The 27,847-nt window shown below is 44.7% G+C and overlaps 1 protein-coding gene across 2 annotated transcripts in view; it reads right to left on the bottom strand.

Moving 5' to 3' along the window:
- Positions 1–27,847, bottom strand: part of BRAF (B-Raf proto-oncogene, serine/threonine kinase) — a 1,813,806-nt gene that overhangs the window by 262,507 nt on the left and 1,523,452 nt on the right. For both annotated transcript variants that reach the window (XM_069628802.1, XM_069628803.1), the window contains one exon: positions 11,596–11,642. In XM_069628802.1, the coding sequence (XP_069484903.1) occupies positions 11,596–11,642 (47 nt within the window). The remainder of the gene's footprint in view (positions 1–11,595; positions 11,643–27,847) is intronic.

Raw genomic sequence — 27,847 nt, 5'->3', positions numbered from 1 at the left:
AAGTCCACGATGAAATAATGTAATCCGTTTTACCTCTGGCCATCCGGTTTCCATCACTAACCTATTGAAAGTGGCGATATAGGTTAGTAGATCCTGGTTACCTTGTCGTAATGATAAAAGTTTGTTATCAAGGGCCTGTCCCTGTGAATGTCTGGCAAATAGTCTTTCCATGCTCAATTGAAAACCTTGAAAATCCCGAAGAAGAGGGTCATCCTGGTTAACTAATGGAATTGACCAATCCGCTGCGCTGCCACTAAGATATGATAGTATAAATGCTACTTTGGTTTGGTCGTTCGGAAAAGCTCGAGGTCTGCATAAAAAGTGCAAGCGGCATTGGTTCATAAACACGGGAAACTTTTTTGGGTCCCCAGCAAAATGTTCGGGTGGAGCTAAAGGAATGCTCCCTGGTAGAACCACTTGCACAGGATTGCTCGATGAAACAGGAGTTGGATTCCCCCTGAATCCAGGTAATGGTGTTTGCCCAGCATGGTTTTGCAGTAATTGTCTAGCAAGATCATCAGTGCGCTCCTTTGACACAATCGGTTCTCTGCTGAGGGCATTAGTCTCTTGGCGCGCGGAGTGCACTTCTGCCCTAAGTTCCCCTAACAATAGGGCTAGTTGGTCGGTTTCGGAGGTTTCCATAACGCCCGGGTGGGGATATGTAGATCGGCTTTGCGTTCTGTTACGCTCACCTGGCTCCCTCAGGGGCGTCGGTCGGACCCGGACAGCTGCGGTCTCCACTCACGTGATGCGTAGTGCAGCAATGACTGACTGGATCTGCCCTCCTAATCTTGTCTGCTTAAACCGTAGAAATATTCTCCTGCAAGTGGAGAGATGGATTTAGCCACTTGTGGATTCAAGTGATGGCACCCCCACAGTCCTCCCCAACTAATCACCTCCGAAATGCCCTCACAGCAATCTCACCTTATATTCTTGAAAGATGAGCTCTCCATCCTGTGTGGATTTGCAGGGGCGCGTCGGTTCCAGTTACTTCACTGGTTTGAAGGCTCGGGAGAGTTCTGGAGAGTATTGATTCTGAGGTTCCTGGTGGGGACCAGTAAGTATTAAGTTCATATTAAGTTCATAGAGTTCAATATGTCCTATGTTCACTCTTGTTCCCCCCCTTCCTTTCTTGTCTTGCAGCTGGCTCGTGAAAAGATGCTCTTGTGGCAGCTGGTGGCGCTCAGGTAAGAGTCTGTATTACCCGGCGCTGTCCGGTAAATGTTGCATGTGGAAAACGTGTTGTTTAGTCTCTCTTTACAGATGCGGCACGTGGAAATATGGAGAGTCACAAAAGGATGCCTCCGGTGGTAAATCAGTTAAGACTATGGTGGTAAGAATTATATTTGTTGGTTCCCTCGGCTCACCTTGTGGTTTTCTTTTGTCTCCTAGGTGCCGAAGTTCGGCGAAGAAATGATGGAGGCAGCGCCGACCCGAAGGATGCTGTGAAGACTGGTGAGTATGGCACGGCGCTGCAGCTGGAGGTGCGGCGCGTGCAGAAATGATGTTCTTTACAGGTCCGGAGACGAGATGGATCCAGAATCAGGTGTGGAATAGAAATAAGTTTGTTTTCTAACCCTGTCCCTTTCTTTCCTCTTTGTCTTAAGAGCTCTGTATTCGAGGCGGGCGTGGCAGAAGACTGAATGCAGGCTGCAGGCATGGTGAACGTTACGCTGCTGGATGCAGAATAACGCGAAGCGTGTGTTGCTGGTCGGGCGTGGTTTAAATAGCCTCAAAAGTAGTCCTAGGTAAGAAGTCCCTAGAACCACACCCGAGTAAAAAATAGTCCCTTTCAGGCTTCATGTTGGATTGGAGTCATTTGCAGCATGGTCTGCCTGAGGTAAGCAATGACTATGAGCCTGGCGCCTTAGGCGTCAGGACTGCTTTCTACTGTGAGCATGGTGCCTAAGGTGCCAGGACTGAACCCAGATAGCCCCTAGCCGGGGCTGCTGAGGTTTTACTAAATGTCTAGATGCCTGCTCCCGGGGCTGATGGGCTTGGTCCGGATGCCTGGGTGTAGGCATCATGACACTTGCCTCCTAGGCCTGTGGTGGTGGTGGTGCATCTTCTTTTTGTGGGATGACGATGAGGAAGAATGTCTCCTAGAATGGGACCACTTATTCTTCCGCTGATGTTTGCCCTGATCCTTTTCAGGGGTAGGCCCTTCGGTCTTGGCCTTCTAGGACCAGATTGTCGACTGCACCAGAGACTTTGAAGACAGTCGGCCTAGAGCTAGTTTAGCAGGCCGATCGCGCACCGATTACGGGTTCATTTTAGGGCACAATGCACACCCCTCCGTGTTATGACCTGTGCTAGGCACCAGAGGCATACCTCTTGCGGGTCAGTAACCGACATTTTTGGAATGGCAATCAGAACACCGTTGGAAACCCAAAACCCAAGGCATGGACATCTCTCGGCCAAGGAAAGAAATTGAATTCTGATGAAAATACGTCAAATAGAGTCAAAGACTATCACTGTGATCCTAAAGCAGTGCGTCGAGCGTGTGGAACAACAGAACTGAGGTGGGGGCGTGGCGACGTGGTATATGTACGATGCCTGATGTCACATCCGGAGCCGATGATAGAGCACCGAGTAAGACGTATCAACGTCCGAGTCGAGGGTCCACTACGCCCCCATCGAAGTTTTTCCAAAGCAGCAGAGCTGGATGAGGATATCTATCAGATGAGGAATCTGCGGGGAAAAAGGTAATCCTTTGAAACCCATCCCTCATCTTTCCCTATGGGAGGTACTCTGCCTCATTGGCTACTAATGACGAGAGAGCAAAGGAGAATTTTGCCATGGCATAAAAGGTTGTTCACGGCCTGCGGTGCTATACTGCCCTACACAAAAACCTTCCTGCCCCACGCGTCAAACCTCCCACTCTCCCTGTCCAGTGTAAGGGACGGAAAGGTAGAGGTCTTCTGGCTAGCAGTCACGGCCTGAACCACCAGGCTTTCAGGTGAAGTGTAGACAGAAAGGAAAGCTGGGTCCAACGGAATGGGACAGTGCTTCCTTGCCAGGTCCCTGTCCACTGCTTAAACAGGTGCTGGTTTTTCTTTTTTTTTATTGGTTTAGCTGAAATAAATCTACTTCACAATCATTTCAAAATATAGCATTAGATATACAATTACATTTCCATGTAAACAACACTCGAGTATTACAATAAAACTCCAACATGAAAATAAAACCAATAGAAAAGTAAAATTATATGATGTTCTCAAACTTATTGAACTGCTCTAAGCAGTTTAACTTAATCAAATTGTTCATGATACTCCTTTTAATTCGAAGATAAACTCATGATAACTAGAACTCATGTCAACAGTTACAACAGGAGGCTCCATGTGTTCACTTGCTAATGTATTACACAAATCTAAAAATAATGATCATATGGCTACTTAGTTTGTACATCATTTAATTTTTGATCATTTAAAAATCTAATTACAGCAATTCTCAGTGAGGTCGTATTACCACAAAAGATCAACCGCCATATGGTATCTACGGTTAATTCTCTATACCCTTGTAAAGAGGATGTTAGATGTTGAATACGCTTTTGGGTAAGGGGTTTACACTCATCACAAAATGCCAAATGGTTTCTGGTTGATTTATAACCTTACAGAATCGACAGATGTTTTCTTGTTGCCATATCATTTTGCGCTTAGCTTGCACATCCTTAGTTGACCATATATTAAATCTTAAATGTAAAAATTCATTTCTGTGTATGGACGTCAGAGATTTAAGTAAATAAGACTCTGTTACACTATATTTTTTATGTAAAAGGTTATTATCAATGAGATAAACTGGGCACCCTTCACGAGCCAATTTTGCAAAGAGAGCACGGCCAATTCTCAGTCGCACTGCACCCAGAGTGCAATATAGGCATGTGTTGCAAGTAATTGAAGAGAGATGTGGTTATAAGTCCGATGGATTTATTTGCAAAGTAGCCTTACACATGTTTCGAGTCTAAACCGACTCCTCATCTGAGGCTGTAAATGGGAGATGGGACCTAAGATAAATTAAATGAAGGACAGTGCCAGAAAACTTTCTCAAGGCTTCGCAATTGCGGTAATTTCAGCACAGCAGGAAAAGCCAAAGTGATGTGAAAGGAAGCAGTCCCTTTGCAAAGAGTAATGCACGGGATACAGAATCAAATGCTGCCTGTAGGTCAACAAATACAAAATACAAGAGTTGTTTCAGCGCTTTGTGGTGTTTAATAAAAGATTTTATTGTCAGTAAGTTAACTGCAGTGCCCATAACCTGGGAAAAACCCTGTTTGGTATGGGTCACGTTTGAGATGATCGATGGCCCATCTGTTAAAGTCCCGAAGGATAAACCGCAAACATTTTTTACCTGGTATATCCAAGAGGGCAATCGGCCTGGAGTTGGAAGGACAGGACCGATCTCCTCTCTTGAAAATAGGAACAATGACAGAAGAGCACCAAGATGATGGAATTACATTAGTCTTTAGAATTTGAAAAAAGATGTTATAGAGAATTCATGCCCACAACTGAAGATGTTGTTTGAGCATCAAATTGGTGAGCCCGTCGGGCCCAGGAGCTCTTGAGTTACTTGAGTCAAGAATGTAATCCAACATATCTTCCTCTTGCATCTGCATTTGTTGACTACTCACATTCCCCAGGCAGGATTTAAAGACAACTGGGGAAGGGCAAGCATATAGTTCAGTATAATATGTAACCCATGTACTCTCTGAAACACTCTTGATCTGTACAGGCATTTGCTTAGAATGATTACCTGCGCTAAGAATGGGACACATTTCTGATGTATTCTTAAAGGCAATAGCCTTCAACACAGATTCCCTATCACATTGGTACAGATGGGCCTTTCTGGATCTAATCCAATTCAAATAGGCACATTGTAAAAAGTGAATCGTTTGAGATCTTAAAGGAATCATCAGCAGCAAGGCTAGTCTTTTTTGCCTATGTAGCATGGCCTTACGCTGCTGAATTTCAGAGTTAAAGCTATGCTTAAGTGTAAAGTAAGCATGACTTGCTGTGCTAGAATGAACTTTATACAACAATAAGATGGTATTATAAGGTTCCCCCATCCAATTAGAACATGTATGATTATCCAGGATGTTGTCGTTCAAATGAATTAGGGAGTTCTCATTCCACCGAAAGCTCTTGAGTTATTAACAGTGTGGCATGCTGTGTACCTCTTCTGGATAGGATTAGATGACAGTCGATCATAACTCCACTGGACAGCCAACATTTCATGATCGCTGTGTGTTTGTGGAATAACTTGTGAAAGGTGTACCTATGTACATAAACGTAGTCGATGATTGATTTGCTAGATCCTCTACGCCAGGTGTATTGGGTGGGAATGTCACCCAAAATGGAGCCATAAAGCATCACTAAATTATGATGGCTCATTAAGGAAAGCCATTTCATGCAGGTACAATTATCTGATGTCTTATGGGACTTCAAACATTGCAAGTTTAAATCTCCCACCACAATGATATTGGTTATTTCTGGTGTTTGTGAAATGATGTTAAATAGCATTTCTAGTTCAGTAAAACAAAATATCATCTACAATCACCAGCGGATTGCGATAAATGTTGATTAGTGCTATAACACCAGCCACATAATTTATCTTTACCATTTGTAGGCATATATTTGTCGACGCCCAAGTTTGAATATGAAAACCTCTACATTCCTTGATCGCAACCAGCAACCCGAACGATGGTCGTTCTTTAGAACCGACTTTGGCTGGTTGTAAGATCAATTCATGGTTGTTCCATATTGGTTGATGTGCCAGCCGCGTTTCTTGCAGGGCGATTATATCAAAGGTTGCCAAAGTAACTGCACTTGGACCAGACAGATGTGAATAGCCACATGTATTCCAGCTAGCAAGTGAAATCGCATTTTGCTGAGTTGTCTTCGATGGATACGAGCATACGTAACCTGTAGGCGCACCACCGGAAAGAACCCGAGTGCTATTGTTGGAGGACTGAAAAATTTGAGCTGGATTCTGAGTGCGAGATAGCCTCATCTGTCTAAGAGGCGCACTATTACCTATCCTGCCTGCACAATCCAACCCTTCAGCAGCACCAAGAGTAGTAGGGTCTACTGGCAAAATGATGCCCATAGCAAAAAGCTCCATTCTGGCTTGCCAGATAGTGTTTCGTAGCAAATTTGATGATAACCAAAGTCTAACCACTGATAAGTTTTCATCATTTAAAAACTCAACTTGGTCAATGTCTATCGAGAAAATGTCTCGTAGACTTTCGATCTCATCACAGATGGCTAAAACACTCGTCCTGCTCAAATCATACATTGGATAGGGAGCAGAGCGACACTTTAATATAACCGATGGTAATTATTTAATGGTAATGCGTGTTTCGAAATTTTATGGGATGCATGAATCTGTGCCCAATGTGGAGGTGCTGGATTTTATTTGCCAGCTGATTCAACATTTGCAATTGATTCTCGATGACCAGCAGAGGGAGCTGGCACATTGGCTTGAGGACAGTTATCAGTAGGCAAACATGATTTAATGGGATTTTGATTGCTAGTCGGAATCGGAAGTTTGACTTAAGGAATTCCTCAATGGATCTTTGGATCTCTGCTCTAATGTCAGTGAGGTCATCCTTGTAAAGAATCGATGAGCCCAAATCAGTATGTAGAATGTTTGCCTCCTGCTCTGGAATATTCACCTTGTTTATCGCCAACGAGACGAGAGAGGAAGCTTTGCTAAGCTCATCTCGTTATATGGTTCAACGTAGAGGATCCTCCAAACCACAGGGCGGGGGAGGAGCTAGCCAAATGGAATTATTCGATTTATTCTTTTGCAGAGCATCAATAAGTGAAACCAGGGCGCTCAATGGCGGGTAATAGCAAGAAGGTCAGATATAGCCGCAGCACTCAGATCAGGGCGCTTCTGACGTGCCAATTTTTTATACTTTGTACGTACCAAGCAACTTGTCTATAGAGAGGGTATCTGGATCGATTGAATACGTCTCACAAATTGTTTGGCACTAACTCTAGGACGTGGACGTGAAACTGAGTTTTTCTGATTTTTTTTTTTTTTTTACAGCATCAGTGTCTTGCTTCTCTCCTAAATTTGCTTTTAAGTCAAACATGTTATATACTGCTGTATTATTACATGTGGGGTTAGCTGTCGTTTTTATAGGCAAGTCACCAGTAAAAGATTTTATAAAGTGTGGTGTATCATTATCAATAGTGTGTTCTCCAAGTCATATTATAGAAGAAAACATAGGGAGAGCACTTGGCGCTCCAATCACAGGGACTTGTTCCATAGGAGCCAGAGAAGAAGGTGCATCAACCGGTAAACATAAGACCTTCTCTTGATTCATAAGAGGCTTAGAAGATTGTAATTTGTTTACCTTGTTCGATTCAAGTTCATTCAACTGTTCAACTATATAGTCTATCTGCTTAGACGGCAGCGTAATCTTCGCATCTAAGGTTTCAAAAAGTTTAATTAGTGACATTATATATATATTCATAGCATTCAGTGTAATTTCGAGTAAAGGTGCATGATTCTTAGCTACACTAGACATCACAGGTAGAACGTGAGGCACGAGAGGAGCTTGAGGCCTACACGTCGTAGGGCGCAAAAAGGATGAAGTTAAAATATCAGATACATGCGTAGGGTGTTCAAACAAGCTAGGGGAACAATAGAGGCTATTATTATGATGAGCCGCCATGTCATTAGTTATAGGAGACAGGCATGTTGAATCTTTGATTACACTAGAAGTACAAATGTCATTGTTAGGTGTTAGACAAGTGCCAATAACCTGAGGTAAAACAAATGTGTAAGTGGCCAATTAACTTTCCACGTGAGTCAGTGTCAAAGACAATAAATCACAAGTAACAACTGTATTAGTTTTATCCCGAATAGTTAAATCAATGCGTGGAACTGACTCCAGTTGGGGCAGTACATTACAAGTAGCACTCACTAATAAGGTGTCAAAATCAGAAATAGAAGTGTTAGGAACATTTTCATATATCCTCTCACCAATATACATAGAGTTCATGCAATCAGACATCACAAGAACGTTTTCGATATTAACATCCGAAATCATATCTATGTCGCACCTTGGTAGGCAGAATTCGCGAATGTCTCCCGCGTGGAAATAGGATGTACACTCAGCTTCTTTTTCAACGCAAGGATACGACGAGATACGCTTACCCGCGCTGTTCACATGTCGCCACTACGGTGATGAAGATGGAGCTAATGGAATGTTCTCATTAATAATACAGGGATGGGGCACCCGACCGACATTGCTTGAATTTGTGCCACTCTCCCTGTTACTCCAGAACATACAGATCACTTTACGATCGACTAAGGTTATAGTGGGGGCACATAGCCAGCACAGCGTTAATGTATATCTAATACGGGACTACTTTGTTTGTCCTCGCCAAGAATGAGTAATGCAGCCTCTAGCATGGGGCTTCGTCATAACGACGCTCCCACACCAAGATGGCTACTCTCGGAACATTTGCACATGCGCGCACATTACCAAGCGACCACACTAAACTCTGAATCCTCCGACAGAGCGCCCTTACAGCGATTTTCAGTCGTTAGAAGACGCTGAGCTCGGAGGTAAGGTGTACTGACTTCACTAAGATGCAGTCTCACTACCATAGCGATTGAGTTCACATCCACAGAGATTTAACTCGCCACACCGCACTTTTGACTCCACAGGCAGTGTAGCATGCATTTCTACGAGCTTAACTTCCTGAACGCGGGAAAGTCATCAGCCTTGTGGCGCAGTGATTGTGTATATAATATGAATATATATAATAATATGAGCACGCAGTGCCGACCTCTTGCCTGTTAATGCCAACGTGGCATATACGCTTCAACCCACTGATGTGGCCCCGAGGTCAGTCATTATATTTAACGTCAATGGTTTAAAATTGATACATAAAAACTGCAGGTCTCCCTCTGACACTAAGTTTTTCATATATTATTCCTAGGTCCCTTCCCACGGACCACGTTTTGGACACGAAATTATTTGCTCATGAAATAAAAATTCTGAAACGCGTTGGGAAAAATGTTTTATTCTCCAAGGAGCCTATTAGATGTGAATGAAGTCATGTATTTGACAACAATCTTGTGAATTTTGTTTTGTATGTGAGAAAGACGGTGGATTGTGACATGTAAACACGACCACTGATCCTATTAAAACCATTGTATAATAACATTTGTGAATATCTATGTACATATGTGGAAATATACACCGTTTTTTTCTTGATTGAATTTGACTATTCTTTTATGAATTTACTTGCATTAATTACAATTCTTTGAAAAAGAACATTAATGTGGTGTCAATTAATTTATTTGACATACTGGTACCCTTGAATTTATTCACAAAACAACATTTGAAGTGTTCCACTTGAATTTCAATGTACTAGGGACTTATAATCCTGTGTCTAATATCCAAGATATTTGTGGTTAAATAATTTTGGGATTATTTAGCATCCCCATAGGAGTGCATCATTGGGTCACCTGTTAGCGATTAACAGGTCCAGTTTGCCTTTTCCTCGCCAACAGTACAAGCATATCCGGTGCGGATCCGAGATGGACTTCTGCCGGCTGCAATCCGTACATGGCTTGAAACCAGAGGCCTTTGACGGTGTCAGCATGGTATTTTCAAAAACAAGAACCTCAACGAGCATGTTCCTGATTAGCGAACAGAGTGCATGAAAAATAGGAATGGAGTACATGTGGTGCTGTGCCGCTATATATACTGACCCTGACATCATATCGGGCATGGTTGCGTAAAGACGTCGGACGGAACCAACGCAGAGCCGCGCTGCGCACCCTGTCGGCGGAAGAGGTTCCAGAGGACAGCTGCGCTGGGATAGAGATATCATAGATGAGGAATCCTTGGCAGGAAAGAATCCATTAGAGAAAATGGCTACCAACAAAAAGGAAGTCTTCTAGGAATTGAGGTTACGGTTGAAGGAAGTATATGAAAATACAGAAATAAATTCAAAACACACTGAGGGGGATTTTGATAAGGTGCAATCTCAAATTATCAGGCAAGGATCATCTCATAAGTCAGTTTCTAGATTTCGTCAGGCTATCTGGCACACTTGCATGGCTGCAGGACGAAAAATACCTTAGAGGAAAGGGCAGAGAAGCTGTCAACTGCATGTTGCTGTGCCAGTTACACAAATATGCAAAATTAAAGAATTTGACATCATAAATTGGCCATTAACCAAAAAATAAACACCACTCCTCAAAATATCACCTTTTATCTAGCGGTGCCACACTGTTTAAACTGCTGCCCTTAAGAAACAGGCTGTCAAAGAAACATTTTGCCCTTTGTTAGGAGGCTAGTGAACCAGACTTTTGTCTCCCCACCCCATAAAGCCCTAGTCTAGGCTGTGCACGATAGAGAGGGTTTGTAGAATGTTAAAACATAATATAAAAACCATTTGCCCTATTTTAAGAGATGGTTAAATCCCCATGCACCCCACATAGTTTTGCTGAAATACGTCTGAAACAAAAACATGATTTGGTTGATTTTATAAGTACTACTTTTTTTATTTTATTCTGCACATGCCGCTGCAAGTCTGCACTAGATGTATGAAGTGCAAATATTTAAGCCGAAGGTTAAATTCACAACAATCTGACAGTTGTATGTGAAAATGTCTCAGTGAAATCGAAGTCAGAAAAATGTAGTCTTAAAAATGTATTCATTCAATAGAAACAATGCAAACTAAAAAAGTCTACATTGAAAGGATACTTACAAAAAATAAAATCACACAAAATACATTACATGGATGTACATAGGTAAGTAATGAGGAAAACAAAGTTATTTCAAAGTGTTTTGGGTTAATTCCCACAATAAGTAAAGGGTCTCAGAGTTCACATACGCTTCACAGAAAGTCCATTAAAGAGCTGAGAGAGAAGCAGGGCTCCTGTTAATAGACAGATGCCAGAAGTTGAATTAAAAAATGGAAATACCTCACAGTAAAACAGAAAGAAATTAAGACAAAAAAGGGATACTATGAGCTCCAAACAACACTGTCTGAAAGCCACGTATGAGGACAACTACATGTTTATAATCACCCAGCAGGAAGGACTGCAAACTAAGGCAAACAGGAAATTGGGTACCATTTTATCAGACTACTTTGTTGGTGACTTTTACTGGAATGGGATTTTGAGCACGGTTTTGTTATTGAAAACTTTTGTTGGTAAATTTGTCATTGGTTACTGCTTTTCACAAGTGTTATTACAAGCCAGAAGAACTATCCAGAAGCAGCCGAAGCATGACTTTTGCCAATTATTTTAAAATGGGCAGTAAACCAAAGATTTCAAAACTCGAATTTCTAAAGACAAATTCGAGTTGATCCGCTTCCGTGGGTTATAGACTTACAAGGCCCCTTTTATATACTGCAAAACAGGTAGTCACCCAACATTATCCTCTTGCATATTGTATTGTAGAATGACATTCAGATTAGATTTAAACTGGAGGGAGACTATGCAGATCCCTCAATGCTGCATTCATAAACTTGTGGTTTGAATATGAAGGCCAAGTCCATCCAGTGCCTTCCAAAACCTGATGACATTTCTTGATTAAAACATCCTTACAAGAAAGGATACTATTACTTTTTAGGTCTCGGTGGATAATGGATTTGGCGTGCAAGTAACTAAAAATAAACAAAATATAAAATTAATTTTCAGGCAACTTAAGTACATTTTAAAAGTAATTTTCAATCACATACTTGTTAACGCCAGACAACAGTAAAAACAAAATATCTGCAAATCTCCAATTTGGTAGGCTGAAACTCTTAAGCTTACAGATCAGTTTGAGAAAACACAAAATTATCTACAGATGCATAAAAAGTAATGCAGTTGGAACATGCCATACATGAATATTTAAGCCCTGTTTGACTTGACACAAGGCAAAGGCACTAAAACAAATGCAACAAGGTCCTGGTTGAAGATTATATTTTAAGTGTTTGCAGGATGCTTATAGATCTTATGTAAGGGTGGGGAAATGCACTGGGAACCACGGAATTCTATGTCAAGACCGGAGGCTCAAATTATGCTTCTCTTTCTCTTATTAATTGAAAAGAGAAAAGCTCAGCAAGTATTTTTATGCATTTAAGTGATAACATAGTATGGGCATTACCCAGAATGTGTACAAATATCCAATAAACAACATTAAACATTAAAGAAATAAACTTCCAGTCCATAAGGCAGTCACTTGAAGCGAGAAACTCCATTTCCCAGGAGGCTTAGGTTCAAATCCACAACAAGTCACAAACACGTGACCACTGTCCTCCAAAGGTGTCCAAGTGTCCCTCTAAATAGGAACCAACTGAATGTAACTTCCTCTTTCTTATCTGCTCACAGCAAGAGATGAATTCATTTTATTCCTTATTAACTGTTACTGTGATTGATCAGCGTATTTTACATGCTATTTGGATTATTTATGTGGTTAGCCCAATGTTACATTAAGCTCTGTTGATTGTTTTATAATCTTAGTTTACATTTTGTCAGAGGACCGCGTACTCTGCGTCCTCTTTCTTTTTTGTCTGGCCGTCTCCGACACCAGCTGTTCTGCTGGCGTCGGAGATCATTAGCAAAATTCAGAGCCTCGCTCATAGCGAGACGCTCCTTTGTTATTTTCCCATTTTGCCTCGCGCACGCCTCCCCGACTCACATTAGGATCAGTGAAGTTCGGGGAGGCTGCGCAGAGCATTTTACTTTAAGCGCAGTAATGCCCGCGGCTGCATGGGGGAGCCCCCTTACTCCTGGTCCTTATTTACTGCACAGCGCTCGCGCAACGCATTTCCGTTTTTCCCCCAACTGATTTTACGAGCATGAGTGCCGGCATTCACTTTAAGATCAATTCAGTCACCGTTTTCTTCTGTTTAGAAGCATTATAAAAAAAAATTTAAAAAATGAACGAAGAAAGAGTAAAGGAGAGAGATCCTTTCTTCAGAAGCTGCACTGGGTTAGAGAGGAGGCAGGTCAGATTGCCCACTGAATAAGAAAAAGAAAATAAAAAGAAGAAGAAAGGTGTGACAAGCATTACATATATTATTATGGCAGCCCAATACTCCCTCCAGGAAGAGGAGGGAGATTACCAGATAAAGTGCCTATGGCAGACAGTCTAAAAAAGGTACTCGGATCATCTGTGGAAAGGTTGCCAGACATTTCGTCGAAAAAAATTCGTCGACAGGACATTTGGTCGAAACCATTTGGTCGAAAACCAAATGGTCGAATTGTTTTTTTTTTTATTTTCACTTTTTTTTTTTTGGGGGGGTCCCCCCAACCCCCTTTTTTTTCTAAAAAACCCTTTTGCTCCCTAAACTACAACCTAAAAAAAAATATATATATAAATAAAAAAAATTATTCGACCATTTGGTTTTCGACCAAATTACATTGACCAAATGTCTTTCGACGAAATGTCCTGACACCCTGTGGAAACCAGCATCAAAAAGGCTGTTTCAGAAATGCTCTTGCCCATCCAACAGCTTTTGGACAGTATGGAAGAGCACTTGCAGAAGACACACCCAGTGGGGAGGAAAAAGACACAGAAAGGAAAGCACCTTTCTGAAGGGGCATGTAACCCGGCTCGAAAGAGTAAGAACTCATTGACCCCCCAGAGCAAGCCACTGCTGCCATTTCAGACGCCTTCTCCAGGCTTAAGAAAGCCTTTCTTCACCCAGAGGAAGACAATAGGGGTGCTAGACCCTCGAGCCCGGAGGAGTACCAGCAGGGCACAGACGACTAACAGGACAAGCGGGAATACAATAATGTTGATCAGACCCTCATTTCCTCGGAAGAGCACGATCAATCTATAGGGTCACGGCCCTCTACCTCGAGGAATGCGGCAGCCCCCATTCCCAAGAAGACAACTGGTGAACATTCTTTAGAGGGCATGTTTACCCCAGAGGACTTGATACACCCCAGATCCACAGACTGGGAATCGTCGTTTAGAACCACAGAGTACATCAAGGCCAGGCTTCACCGGTCATTGGATAAAGAAGTTAGAGCCAGGCTCAAATCAGAATGCCCTCGCCCAGAGATTCCGGGGAAGGTAGCTCTAACTCCTGAACTCGATTCCAAAATGATTACCTTCCTAGGGAAGAACATCAAAGACCCCAAGAAAGGCATTGATCGTGCCTGGAGATCCTGTCAAGATAGGGTCCTGGACATCACTGGGCCCCTGGCTAAAATAATGTACCTGGCCGAAAGGCCATCGACACAGGCAATCCCATTGACCTTATAATTCTATCAGGTTGGGCCCAGCGGGCACTCTGCTTGCTTGGGAACGCCAACTGTGCCATATCTACTGAACGCAGGAAAGGCATTCTGCTAAAAATAGACTCCAAATTGGGAGAGCTGGCAGACACCGAGTCTGGAGCAGCAGCTTAAGGCCTACTATTCGGGGATCCTTTCATGAAAGAGAAGTCCAAATTCGTAGGCACTTTCACCTCCTTGGACAAGGCGCAAGCATCCATAAAAAGGGTCTTCGCCACAAACATTTTTCCCGGGCCGGACGAGGTAGGGGTCATTCCTCCGGCCGATATTCCTTTGATAGAAGACCTCAACCTGCAAGAGATCAGCATAATTTCTGGCAAGACCGCTCAGACACCTTCTCATCAAGAGGACGAGGAAGAGGTCGTGGTTGGAGAAGAGTGGCTAGATACCCAGCCCAACAACAACCGACAGGTCAGTGTAAACATAGCAGCGCCAGCACCGCAGACGCCCATAGGAGGGATGTTAGCTCTCTTTGCGTGAGCCTGGGACTCCTTATCAGGAGATGCCTGGATCAGGGACACAGCTCGAGGTTTACGACCACAGTTTTTTGCTCAACCCTTCCAAGCGAGTCGGCCCGCTCAGATATCGATGTCCGAAGCAGACGTGGCAGTGTTAGACAGCGAGGTACTCAGTCTGCACCAAAACCAGGAAATACACCCCTGTTCAAGTCAAGGCAGATTTTTCAGCCCTATATATTTGGTGTACAGGAAGCAAAAGGTACGCCCAGTGATACATCTCAGAGCTTTGAACGACTTCATAGTCTACCGCCATTTCAAGATGGAGGGGATTCACATGCTCAGAGACATTCTAAGACCAAGTGACAGGCTCGTTCGCCTGGACCTCAAGGATGCCTATCTGGCAGTTCCCATTCAGCTGGCACACACAAGTTACCTGAGGTTCTCCTGGAAAGGCCAGGATTGGGTGTGCACGAGCTTTCCCTTCGGCCTCTCCTCGGCCCCTTGGGCATTCACCAAGCTCCTAAGGCCGGTCGTAGCTCATCTGAGAGAGCAGGGTATCAGACTCATAATTTACCTAGACGACATCTTCATGGCTCAATCTCAAGCCATGGTAGAACAGCAGGCCAAAATGGCCATATATCTATTACACGACCTCGGTTTCCTCATAAACTGGGAGAAGTCGATCCTCTGCCCATCCAGGAATCTAGAATTTCTAGGGTTCGTCCTGGATACGAAGATCTTGCAGCTCCTTCTCCCTGCAACCAAGAGACACCCCACACGTCGGGAGATTTGCAGGCTTCTTCAGAGGAATGTCATATACCTCCAGAAGCTAGCGAGAGTAATAGGCCTTCTATCCTCTTCCATTCAAGCGATATTCCCTGGTCCACTCCACTACCAGGAGTTGCGGAGACTGAAAGATCAGCACTTGAGGCGCAGTCTTTCCTACTCACAACGTCGGACACTCTCGCCTCATGCAAAAACGGAACTCATCTGGTGGCTCACGCACATCGAAGCCTGGAACGGCACCCCGGACATAGTGTGGAGTCAGACGCCAGTCGCTCTGGTTGGGGAGCAAGATGCGGCACAGTAGCCATGGGGGGAACATGGTCCCCTCAGGAACTGGAAATGCACATAAACTGTCTGGAACTCCTCGCAGGCTCCTTCGCGATCAAGTCTTTTACCAGAGGCAGAGTGAGTTGTTGTATTTTGCTGAAAATTGACATTTCCGCAGTAAGGTACATCAATCAACTGGGTGGCACCAAATCAAGACCTCTAGCGGAGCTAGCCAAAGATTTTTGGCATTTCTGCCTGGAACACCGGATCTCCGTCACAGCGGAGTACCTCCCAGGGCTCAAGAACGTAGTGGCAGACTGGCAATCTAGTCATTCCACCGACTACAGTGACTGGAGGCTTCACAGAGACATCTCCCTTCGCCTCCAGCAGACATGGGGCCCCATGTCCAGGGACCCGTTTCCCTCCCGCCTCAACACTTAGCTTCCGGAGTTTTTACAGCAGGAGGCCGGATCCAGCTGATGCCGCAATAGATGCATTTCTGCAGCAATGGACGGAAGGGATCCTTTACGGCTCCCCCCTTCACCATGATAGCGAGGACCCTGGTGAAGACCCGTCAGGAACGAACAGAGTTGGTCCTCATAGCCCCAGTCTGGACATCTCAGACCTGGTATCCAGTTCTTCTGGAACTTTCCTCGGATTCTCCAATCCTTCTACCCTGATTTCCAGATCTCCTAATGGGTCTGACAGGTCAATGCCACCCCCTTCTCCTCAGCGGGTTGCTGACTCTAGCAGCCTGGAGGATTTCAGGGCAAGATGGAGAGTCCCAGGGGTCTCACACAAGGCCATCAGTCTCATCGAGGAGAGCTGGGCCCCCACTACCTTCAAGAAGTACTCCAACTCTTGGATCGCCTGGACACGTTGGTGTTTGTATCGAGGGCTCATCCAGTTTAGGCACCTATAGAGGAAATTCTGAATTTCCTGGCATCCTTGGTAGAGCAAGGCCTCGCCTACAGGAGAGCATCGCCTAGTTTGGAGATTATTCAAGGGCATCCGTCTTACTTTGGAACGTCAATAAGGTGCTCAACCTTTTTCTCTCTTGGCCTCATAATGAGGAACTATCCCGCACCGCTCTTTCCACGCTTACCACGCTACTATGATTGGTCTCCTGCAGAAGGGTCTCTGATGTGAGAGCTCTCGACCTTGCAGGCAGGACCTTTTCTCCAGATGGAATTGTTTTCCACATATCCAGAAGGACTAAATGCAACTCTAGAGTAATCTCATATCCTGCCTTTAGCGAACAGCCAAAGCTTTGTCTGGTAAAGTGCTTAAAGGTCTATGAAGAAGTGACTGCGCCCCTTAGGGTCTCTCCTAACGGACAGTTGTTGATAGCACTGCACAAAGCCCACAGAGCAGTTTCTGCCCCGACATTGGCACGCTGGGTGTGCTGGACTCTCTCACAGGCAGGTATAGATAATCAGTTTGGCGCCCATTCTGAGAGGCGCTATGGCTTCCAAAGCTTTTTAGGTTGGAGTTTGTCTAGAAGACATCATGAGGATGGCTGACTGGGCAGGCAAATCAATCTTCAAGCAATTCTACCAGAAACCGGTAGAACAACCTGCATCTATAGTGGTGAGTAAGCTTTAAACAAGCATAATGTGAGCCTCCGGTCTTGGCATAGAATAAAGATTTTCCAGAATAACTTATAAGAAATTTGTAATTCTATTAAAGACACGGAGACGAGCATTATCCCATCCGTCTACAAAAATAAGCAGTGCGAAGAAGCTAACATACAGTTGTTCAAATATTGTTAGCATTGAATGAATATTGTCATACTACATGCTATGTAAATTTACATAACGTATCAATTTTTCTTCCACGCTATTAGGAGGAATAGGGTTATTACATACGTAAGGTAATCCGGTTTGTTTCTCTCTTCCTTCGATAGGGACTACAGACAAGCCGGCTTGATCTCCTTTAGCTTAGTTTATTTATAGAGCACACAGAGCCCTTGGGCAACAGGGCGCTTGGCTTACATGTTACAAAAATACAGACAATTATACGGACACACAATGTAAGAAAGATACAATATATATATACAGGAAATATACAATAAAGGTCAATGAATGGACGCATTATGTTGTATACAACAGGATCGCAGTGGGCGAGGTTTTAGGCAATTAGGTGGCTATTTTGCTTGTGGAACCAGGCTTTGGTCTTTTATCTGAATGACTGATAAGACGGTTCTTCCCTAATGGAGAGGGGGAGGGCATTCCATTTTCTAGCCGCTAGGACCGGGAAGCTTGCTCCGCCTGTACGTTGTTGCCTGAATCAGGGTATAATGACACTGTGCCTCATAGTGGAACTATTGGGTCTTGATGTGTGGCGAGAGATAGTGTTGGACAGGTAGATGGGGACTTGGTTGGGTAGGCACTTGTGAGTAAGAGACAGGGTTTTGTAGGCTATTCTTTGGTTCATGTGGAGCCATTTTAGCGAAAGTCTAGTTTCCGAGATATGGTGATTCTTGGGAATATTTAGGGCTGCTCGAATGGCATTATTTTGCAGGACCTGCATTTTGTTAAGGTTATGTTGAGATGTGCCACGGTAAAGGGCATTGCAGTAATCTAACTTAGAGAGTACTAGGGCTCTAGATAGTGTGATGCATTTGGCTGGCGAGAGGTACGGTCGGCAAGCTGGAATAAGCTTACAGGTGTAGGCGGATGAGGAAGCTAAGGCATTGGTTTGTCCGGTTAGTGTTAAATGCTGAGTCTATATAAATCCCTAATGCTTTCACCACCTTGACGACTTTAAGTTGCCATCAATGTTGAAGGAAAAGAATGAAGCATTCAGGTTGGCTGGCGAACCCAGAAGGAGCAGCTCTGTCTTATCATTAATACAGAGTCCATGCTTCGCCATCCAAGCTTGTATGATGGTGTACATTTTATTGAGATTCTCACTGTCTACAGTGTAGTCGCCGGTAATTGGGATGAGTATCTGAGTGTCATAACTAGTGTAGATGACACCCAGAAGGTCAAGCTTGTCAAAAAGGGGCTTGGTGAATACATTGTAGAGAGTGGGAGACACGCAAGAGCCTTGAGGCACCCCACAAGTGACAGAGGTTGGTAAGGCAGAAGCAGACGGTGCTAAGACCCTCATAGATCTGTTATTAAGGAAGGACTTAATCCAAGCATTGGCTTGGTCTGAGAAGTTTGCAGCAGAGGACAAGTGACTGCATAAGATTTTGTGGTCTACCAAATCAAAAGCTCCTGATAGGTCTAGTAAGAGGAGCAGAGCTAGTTTACCTTTGTACTTCAGTGTCTGGATTTGGGTTTTAAGGTCGATGAGGGCAGTTTCAGTTCCGTGTCTAGGTCTGAAACCGGATTGTCTCAGACCTAGAATGTTGTCAGATTCCAAATATTGTTGTATCTGCAGGGATGCAGCGCGGTCAAGTATTTTTTAGAAGAAATGGGACCTTCGTAATGAGTCTATTGTTAGCCGGGTTGTTTGGGTCGAGTGAGGTTTTTTTTTTATAGCAGCAGGAGAACCCAGGCATCTTTCAGATTATTGGGAACTGTGCTAGATTTGAATGAGGCATTGATAAAAGTTGTAATGAAGGGGGCTTGTTCCTTGGCAGCTTCCTTGATGAGAGGGGCAGGACATTATCACCTTGATAATTCGAAGGTTTAAGTTTCTGAATGATGGTTTCAACCTCTTTGATGGATAGTGGGGAGAAATTAAATTGGGGTTGAGATCTCTTAGATGACTGAGAATTCAGAGTGGAGTCACTGTTCGGGATTAGGGATTTGTTCATTACTATTTTGTTTTGTAGCATGGAGATTTTATCTAGGAGTGCGTTTTGTATATTAGTACACCATTGGGTTTCTTTAATGCAAGTGTCTGGAGGCGGAGCTCCTTCAGTATATTGAAAAGTTCCTTGGTGTTGGACTCTGCTTTGAAAATACGGTCATTAAAGTTGCCTTTCTTGGCTTGGATTATTGCTATTTTTTAGTTAAAGGATGCTGCGGCAAAGTTGGCTTTGTTTACTGCAGGGGTCGTGTGTTTCTATACTGACTCGACTGTTCTTATGCTTTTCCTAAGTGACTTCAGATGAGGGCTGTACCAGGTATTGAGGTGGGTGCGTGGTTTGGATTTGCATACTTTCATGGGCGTATTGATCGCTTTGAGGATGGTGTGGTTGTATAAATCGACTAGTACTGTCGGGTCTAAGGATGTTGTGGTAGGGTTAGTGATCGGCTGTAGTAGTGGGATGAGTTTGTCAAGGGTAAGATTAGGTTTGTTCCTAGTCATGGTGGCTGGTGCTTGAGCCGTTTGTGGGGTAGAGGAAACAGTTTCATTAATGTTGAACCGGATGAGATGATGGTCAGTCCAGGCACAAGAGGTGTTAGAGAGGGTCTCGATGTTACAATTGAGGTCAGCTATCCAATCAAGGATTCAACCTTTATTATTAGTGGGAGTCAATAGGCGGTTCTACAGCATCCCATGTAGGCCACAGTATGCACAGCTTTAGGGATTCCTCATAGGAACAGGAGTCCTTGTCTCCTAAGGGGTGGAGGCTCTCCTGGTGAGAACCCAATTGCCTCTACCACTAGGAAGGTTATTGCAGAGTGGGCTCACCTCCCTAGCCTCACATGGAGGATCCCCTTTGGGGAGCAGGGACGAATTCCCTCGATTCGTCACATCTACTACATCAAACCCATGGAAAGTTCTGAATACATTTTAAAATGCTGATCTCGCTTCTTACGGACAGTTGGAGTAAATTCTGAAAAAGCAGAGGGCTGTGGATCAAGCAACTGCAGCATCACATTGTTCAAATTGTTGGCTTTAAACATTGTCTTGTGCTGGAAATACTACAAGAGTACTAGCAGATACAACAGGGATTTCCTTGTGACAATGTTAAAAACCTTTCTATCTGGGTGTGCAGTAGTTGTCATGACTATTAGGAGTAATGGCTGATTGACAATAAGATGTTACTCCATCTTTCCATCCCCACCCTCAACCATGTACCTCCCTGAACCAAAAGTACAGAGAGAGGCAAGATACCAGTCTCAACAGTCTCAACAGTCAGAGCCAGCAAAACCAATTAATAAATGGTTTCCAATCCTGTATCCTTAGACAGAGACAAGTAGAAGACTAGCACCATTTTTGGATCATTTTTGGATCAACACAACGGAATCCATGAAGTCGCACGATATGTTCGAGGAATACCTTTGTCAGGCTAGATGCATTTGGGAGACCTTTAAACGGCAGGAAGTGGGCCATTTTGGAGAATAAGTCCACAACCACTAGAATGGTATTGTATCCTTGAATGGGCGGTAGCTCGTGATAAAGTCAAGAAATAAATTATGCCAGGGCACCGGTGGAATTTCCAATGGTCTAAGAAGTCCAGCTGGTTTTTGTTTTGATGATTTATTTTGTGCATGTTAGGCAGAAACCTGTGCAGTTCCCTTGGGGAACACTGCAAAAGATTTAAGACTACAGGTAGAGCAGTAAACCCCTTTGGTAGCAGTCTGTACCACCCAGATTTACCTGGTAGCTGTGGCTGAGCAGTCAGACTTCTCTCAAGAAGAGTTAGGCAGTATGCAAAGTATACACAATATGTACCAACATACAATAGCACAAGCAAACACTGACCAGAGCTTGGTTTCAAAAGTATATGGTTATTTATTTAAAATACACATAAGTTAAAAACACTCTAGCAAAATATAGTAAACACTTCAAACACAGTTATAACGAAAGTAGATTCAATCCTTTCTCCTATCTAGACAACTCTAGGTTAACACCACTTAATTAAAACAGAGGTGAGTGCTTAACTTTAGATGACACTCTAGTAGTTTCCAAGAAAGGGAGAGAAAAAACAGAAATGGGTTAAACACACCACTCTAAGGTCCAGAACACTTGCAATAGGCTCACAGAAGCACAAAGTCACAGGTGAGCAAAAGTCACTAGGCAGGGCCCACTCTTAGAGTAGCCGGAGCGAAAAATGTGCCCAAGATCACACTGTTATTAGGGATTCAAAGTCTTGCAAAGAGTTAGAAAGAGGTTAGAGTGGCTTAGAAAGTTTAGCCAGGGTGTCCCAGGCACTCCCAGGTTCGAAAGCCGGGGGCTAAATCTACCCCGTACAGTCGGTAGCAAGGGAAGCCAGGCGGAACACAGTACCTTAAGCGGAAAGGATCCTCCAGCGGTGGCAGTTGTTCCAGGCAGTGGCAGCAGGGCTCGACGTCGGTCAGGGGAGAAGAAGTTCTCGCTGAAGAGCAGAAGAAGAGGGTCGTTGCACTGCCCGGGAAGAAACCAGCCGCGGAGTCCTCCGGTTAAAGGGTTGTACCGACTTTCGTGGTTGGGGTAAAAGTGGTGGGGTTCCGGTTGCCGGGGTGCTTGGCACTGGCAAGGCGGCCACGAGATACCTCGAGAAGCGAAAAGAAGGCGAAAACTGGTTGTCCCCACCAGTCAAGGGAAGGAGCCACTCCGTTAAGAGTTCTCCTCGGTCGTCGGGAAAAGTGGTGAGACGGTTCAGCAGGGCTCCACCGGGTGGTGTCGTCGAAGCAGGTCGGCTCAGCTCTTCCCTCGTCGGATTCTTGGTCCTGTGGCGACTTCTGAAGTCCCAGTCCCCAAAGCCCTGCTTTTATGCAGCAAACCCCCATTCACCCAGCCTAGCTGTCACTCAAACATGCTAAGTGGTGAGCCGGGCGGCTCACCACTTGGGCCAATCAGGACGGAGTGCGACTTGAGTTACCAAGGTAACTCAGTCCAGGGTGCCTAAATCCCCCTCCACCCCTCCTAAGTACCCCAGACAGAGTGGCACCACTTTGGAGGGCTTCTGTGGAGAAGCCCGCCAAAAGTGGAACAAAGGGCTCCACTTTGGGTCAGAGTTACAGAGGCGAACACCAACGCCATTTTAGAATCAAGTTTTGGCAAAAAGTCCCAACCGGAGTTATAAAAATAAATATATAAACCGGCGGTATGTTTAAGGCTACCGTAAATAAATAATTAAATGTGTTAGCCTAAAACAATGGGAAATCCCATAGGGAAATATTCGCGGTCGAATATAAAAAGTAGTTTCCACTGCCACCAGCCAAAACTCGATCAGGGGGGACGGAGACGTGCCCCCTCGACTAACAGACCCTGGGGCAATCGAATTGCCCCAGCCAGTACGTCCACAATATGATGGTTTGTACTGGTTCTGTTCAGGATTCAAGACTAGCAAAGTCTTTGGTGACTTTACATGCCCTGGGAGACAGTAGTCAGTCCCAGGGTATGGAGTCTATGTTGGGGAGTCCCTAGGACACCCCTGGGTCACGGCACAGAGGGTGCTGGGTAACCCACATCACAAAAATACATGCGGCCCTATGGAGTAAAAGACCCCATAGCCCATTCAACACAAGGTTTAACCAAGAAAACACACTTCAACATGTCCAAGAGTGAGGGTAAAAGAGTCTCACTCTTGGCAGGAGAAAAAAAATAAACCCCAGAAATCCAGCAAAGCTGCTGGGGGACTCACTAGGTAGGGAAATTCAGCCTAAACAGAGAATTCTCCCTAACACTCGCCCCCCCCAGACTAAGGGACAGGAGGATTTAATCCACTCCTGGATGAACCTCATACCTCTAGTCGATGATATACATCCTAGAGAGTCCATCAGCATTTTGATGGTGACACCCTGACCTGTGCTCAATGGTGAAATCAAACCCTTGCAGGCAGATTGACCATCTCAATAGTTTTGGATTTTCCCCTTTCATTTGCATTAACCATCTCAAGGGTTGGTGGTCAGTCTGAATAACAAAAGTAGAACCATACAAGTATGGCCTAAACTTCTTCAGTGCCCACACAATAGCAAAGCATTCTCTTTCGATAGTTGCCCACCTTGTCTCAGGATCCTTCAGTTTCCTACTGATGAAGCAAATGGGGTGCTCCCTACCCTTCTCATCCAGTTGGCTTAGAACTGCACCTATACCTACATTGGAAGCATCAGTTTGTACAATGAAAGGTTGGTGGTAGTCAGGAGCTCTCAATACTGGAGCTTGGCAAAGAGCTCTTTTCAGTTTTTCAAAGGCCTGATTGCACTCCTCATTCCATTTTACCTTTTTAGGGAATTTGGGAGAGGAGATTACATTCAGTGGAGAAGCTATGGTCCCATAGTTCTCAATGAAATTCCTGTAATATCCAGTGAGGCCTAAAAAAGCTCTCACTTGGGTTTGAGTAGTTGGTGTTGTCCAATTTTGCACAGCTTCAATCTTGCTGGGCAAAGGCCTTATTTCTCCACCTCCTACCTCATGTCCAAGGTAGACCACTTTACTTTGACCAATCTGGCACTTACTGGCTTTGATTGTCAAATGGGCCTGTTCCAGAGCCTGCAACACATGTCCTAGGTGGTTCACATGTTCTTCCCAGGAGTGGCTGAAGACTGCAATGTCATCCAAGTATGCCATGCAGAAATCTTCCATCCCAGCCAGAACTTGGTTCACCATCCTTTGGAATGTGGCAGGTGCATTTTTTTGTCCAAAAGGCATGACCTTAAACTGGTACAAGCCAACTGGGGTCGAAAATGCAGTTTTCTCCTTGGCATGGTCTGTCAGGGCTATTTGCCAATAGCCTGACGTCAGGTCAAATGTGCTGAGGTACTTGGCTGCACCAAGTTTATCCACCAACTCATCTGTCCTGGGCAAAGGGTGGGCATCAGTCTTGGTGACTGCATTTAGAGCTCTATAGTCCACACAGAATCTCAAGTCTTTGGATCCTGCCTTTGGTACTAACACAACTGGGCTAGACCATGGACTGGTAGAGGGCTCTATTACCCCGAGATCAAGCATCTTCTTGACCTCTCCTTTGATGTGGGCTCTGATATGTTCTGACATTCTGTATCCTCTGCTTTTGACTGGCAGACAGTCACCAGTGAGTATCTCATGCTGGCCCCAAGGGGTCAAGCCTGGTGACAGTGAGAACAGGGAGGCAAACTGATTTAACATAGATTTGCACTCCTCTTGTTGCTCAGGTGTCAGGTCTGAAGAGAGATTGACTCCTTCAACTTTTTCATCTAAAGGTACACCTCTGAGGAGATCAGGGAGAGATTCACTCTCTTCCTCCTCTGCAGCTGAAGCTAGAAGCAAGGCTCCTACATCAGGTCTGGAGATGTAGGCTTTTAGTCGGTTGGTGTGGAAGACTCTAGGAGCTTCCCTGGGTCTGCCCAGATCCACCAGATAGTTGACCTCTCCAAGTTTTCCCACAACCTTGAAGGGTCCCATCCATTTGTCTTGCAAGGCCCTCTGCCTTGTGGGGAGCATAACTAGAACTAGCTGGTCTTGAGTAAACTCAACCATGTTAGCCTTCTGGTCGTGCCAATGTTTGACCAGGGCTTGACCAGCTTTCAAGTTGTCACTTGCTTCTGCCATCATGTGTGACATTCTCCTCCGGAGACCTATCACATAGTCAGTCACTCTGACTGGCTTGAGGGGAGGAGCACCTTCCAACCCCTCCTTAATCAGGGCCAATGGACCTCTGACTGGATGGCCATAAAAAAGCTCAAAGGGAGAATAACCTACTCCCTCCTGAGGGACTTCTCTATAAGCAAAGAGAAGGCATGGCAGTAGAAGGTCCCACTTTTTCTTAAGGGGTTCTTCCAAAGCACCTATCATGCTCTTCATGGTTCTGTTAAACCTTTCAACCAACCCGTTTGTCTGAGGGTGGTAGGCGGTTGAGAACTTGTAGGTAACTCCACAGGTTTTCCACATGGCCTTCATGTAGTGGGACATAAAGTTTGACCCCCTGTCAGAGATTACCTCCTTAGGAAACCCAACCCTGGTAAAAATACCAAGGAGGGCCTTAGCCACAGCCGGAGCTGTAACAGTCCTCATAGGAATGGCCTCAGGGTACCTAGTAGCATGGTCTACTACAACAAGGATAAACCTGTTGCCTGAGGAGGTTGGAGGATCAAGGGGACCAACAATGTCAATCCCTACCCTCTCAAATGGGACTCCCACAACTGGGAGAGGCACTAAAGGTGCCACATTCTTGGAACCAACCTTACCAGAAGTCTGGCAGGTATGGCAGCTCTTACAATATCTATCTACTTCGGCCCCCATCTTTGGCCAATAAAAGTAGAGTGAGAGCCTTTCCTTGGTCTTCTTGAAACTCAAGTGGCCAGCCAAAGGTATCTCATGGGCTAGTTGTAAGAACTGTTGTCTGTTTTCTTGTGGGACTACAAGGCGTTTGTAGTCTCCAGGTTCAGACTCAGTGGGTTCACTGTAGAAGAGGCCATCTTCCCAGTGCAACCTATACTTCCCAGGCTCTTGCCCATCAGCTTGAGAAGCTGCCTGGTGGCGGAGACCTTCCAGAGTTGGACATTCTCTTTGCCCCTTACGAAAAGCTGCCCTGCTAGGCCCACCTTCTGCCAGTAAAGACTGCAGCTCAGGATGGTCCTCAGGGTCCAAATCTCCAATAAGGTTGGGGCCTCCTTCTAGCTCTTCCTCAGAGTCTAGCTCAACCACACAGGGTTGTACCTCCCTCTCAGCCTCAGCTGGAGGTGGAGTTACAGGTGTAACTTTGGACAACCTAGGGGAAGTCCTTGTTGGAAGCACTGGAGTGCTTGCTGCTGGCTTTTTCCTAGGAGTCTTGGGTTGCCCCTTTGCTCCTGATCTGGTAGTTACTGCAGTAAGTTGCTCCAGTGGTAGAGGAGTGATTTCTGTCATCATCTCCTGAGATAACCCTCTCAGGGTTTTCTCCCTTGCAGGTTTTGTGAGTTCCTGGAACCTTTTGCTAGGAGGTCTGGGGGTATGAGATACAACTCCAAGAGCTTTGAGGTCATTACCCAACAGAACCCTACCTGGCACTTCACATTGTACACTGACAGGTATTTTTACAGCCATATCATTACATTGGATGAGAACTGGTAACTGGGGACACATCTGCACAGGCCCACCAGCTAACTTGGTGAGGCATTTGGGTGCCTTAGCAACATCCTCTGCCTTGAAAAATGATTCATCCACCACAGTTATGCTGGCTCCAGTGTCCCTAATGGCAGGAGTCTCCTGACCATTCACCTGGACACTGTCCTTATAATACTCTTTAGTATTATCTGGGATAGAGTTATAGACATCTAGATTCTGTTGCTCCCACAACCCCAGAGAGACTAAAGAAACACTAGCTGAGACTCCAGTGGGTTCATCAGCTAGTAATAGAAAGTTTCCACTTGCCATATGTACTTCCTCTTCTGGAGCGAAGGCTAAGGAGGCAAGCTGGACCCCTGAAGGTTTACCCTTACATCTGGGATCTCCTTTCACATGGTCAGTAGCCTTACAAACAAAGCATGAGCCAAAGGCTCGCTGGAATGGAGGCTTGTTCTGACCTCCTTCTGGTCTGGGACCAGAAGGTACACTAGCCTGATTTGGTTTCCCTTGTGGCTTACCCTTATAGTTTTGTTTGGGGCCCTCTTTGGAATTTGTAGTATTAGAATTCTCTTTGGAGTCCTTCTTAGACTGTTTTTCCCCATCCTTCTTCTGAGTTACCCCAGAATCCTTGTGAGTGGCCCTGTTGGCAACCCACAAGTCAGCAGCCTTAGCTAGTTTCCGGGAATCCAATTCCTTGGAATCAGCCAAGTGTTGCCTGAGCTCAGGAGAGCAGGCATCATAAATAGTCTCCAACATAAACAAATTCTTCATACCTTCATAAGTGTTCACCTTGTAACCCTTAATCCATCCCTCTAAGTTTTTCAAACATTCACTCACCCAGGTAGCCCAAGGGGTACCATCATGCTTTTTGAGGTTCCTAAACCTCTTAAGATACTGGGAAGGGGTTTTCCCAAACCTAGCTATCAAAGCTAGTTTCACACATTCATAGTCCTTCCTATCCTCCTCCCCCATCTCCATTACCACATCAGTTGCAACAGGGGGAAGCCTAGAGAACAACCAGGTGAGTAAGTCATTTCCTGTGATGTTCTGGAGCCCATGATTATATTCAAACAGAGACAACCAATCCAACACATCCAACTTAGGCTCATACATACCAACCAATTCTTTAGGCATCCGGGGTCTTTTAGGACTGGAACTTCTAGAGGAGCCAGAGAGAGAAACATTCTCTACAGATAATTTCTTCATTTCTAAGT

This window comes from Ambystoma mexicanum, chromosome 12 (genome assembly GCF_040938575.1).
Source record: "Ambystoma mexicanum isolate Mex_15411 chromosome 12, UKY_AmexF1_1, whole genome shotgun sequence".
NCBI classification, from domain to species: Eukaryota; Metazoa; Chordata; class Amphibia; order Caudata; family Ambystomatidae; genus Ambystoma; species Ambystoma mexicanum.
This window is presented reverse-complemented; position numbering and strand designations above follow the sequence as displayed.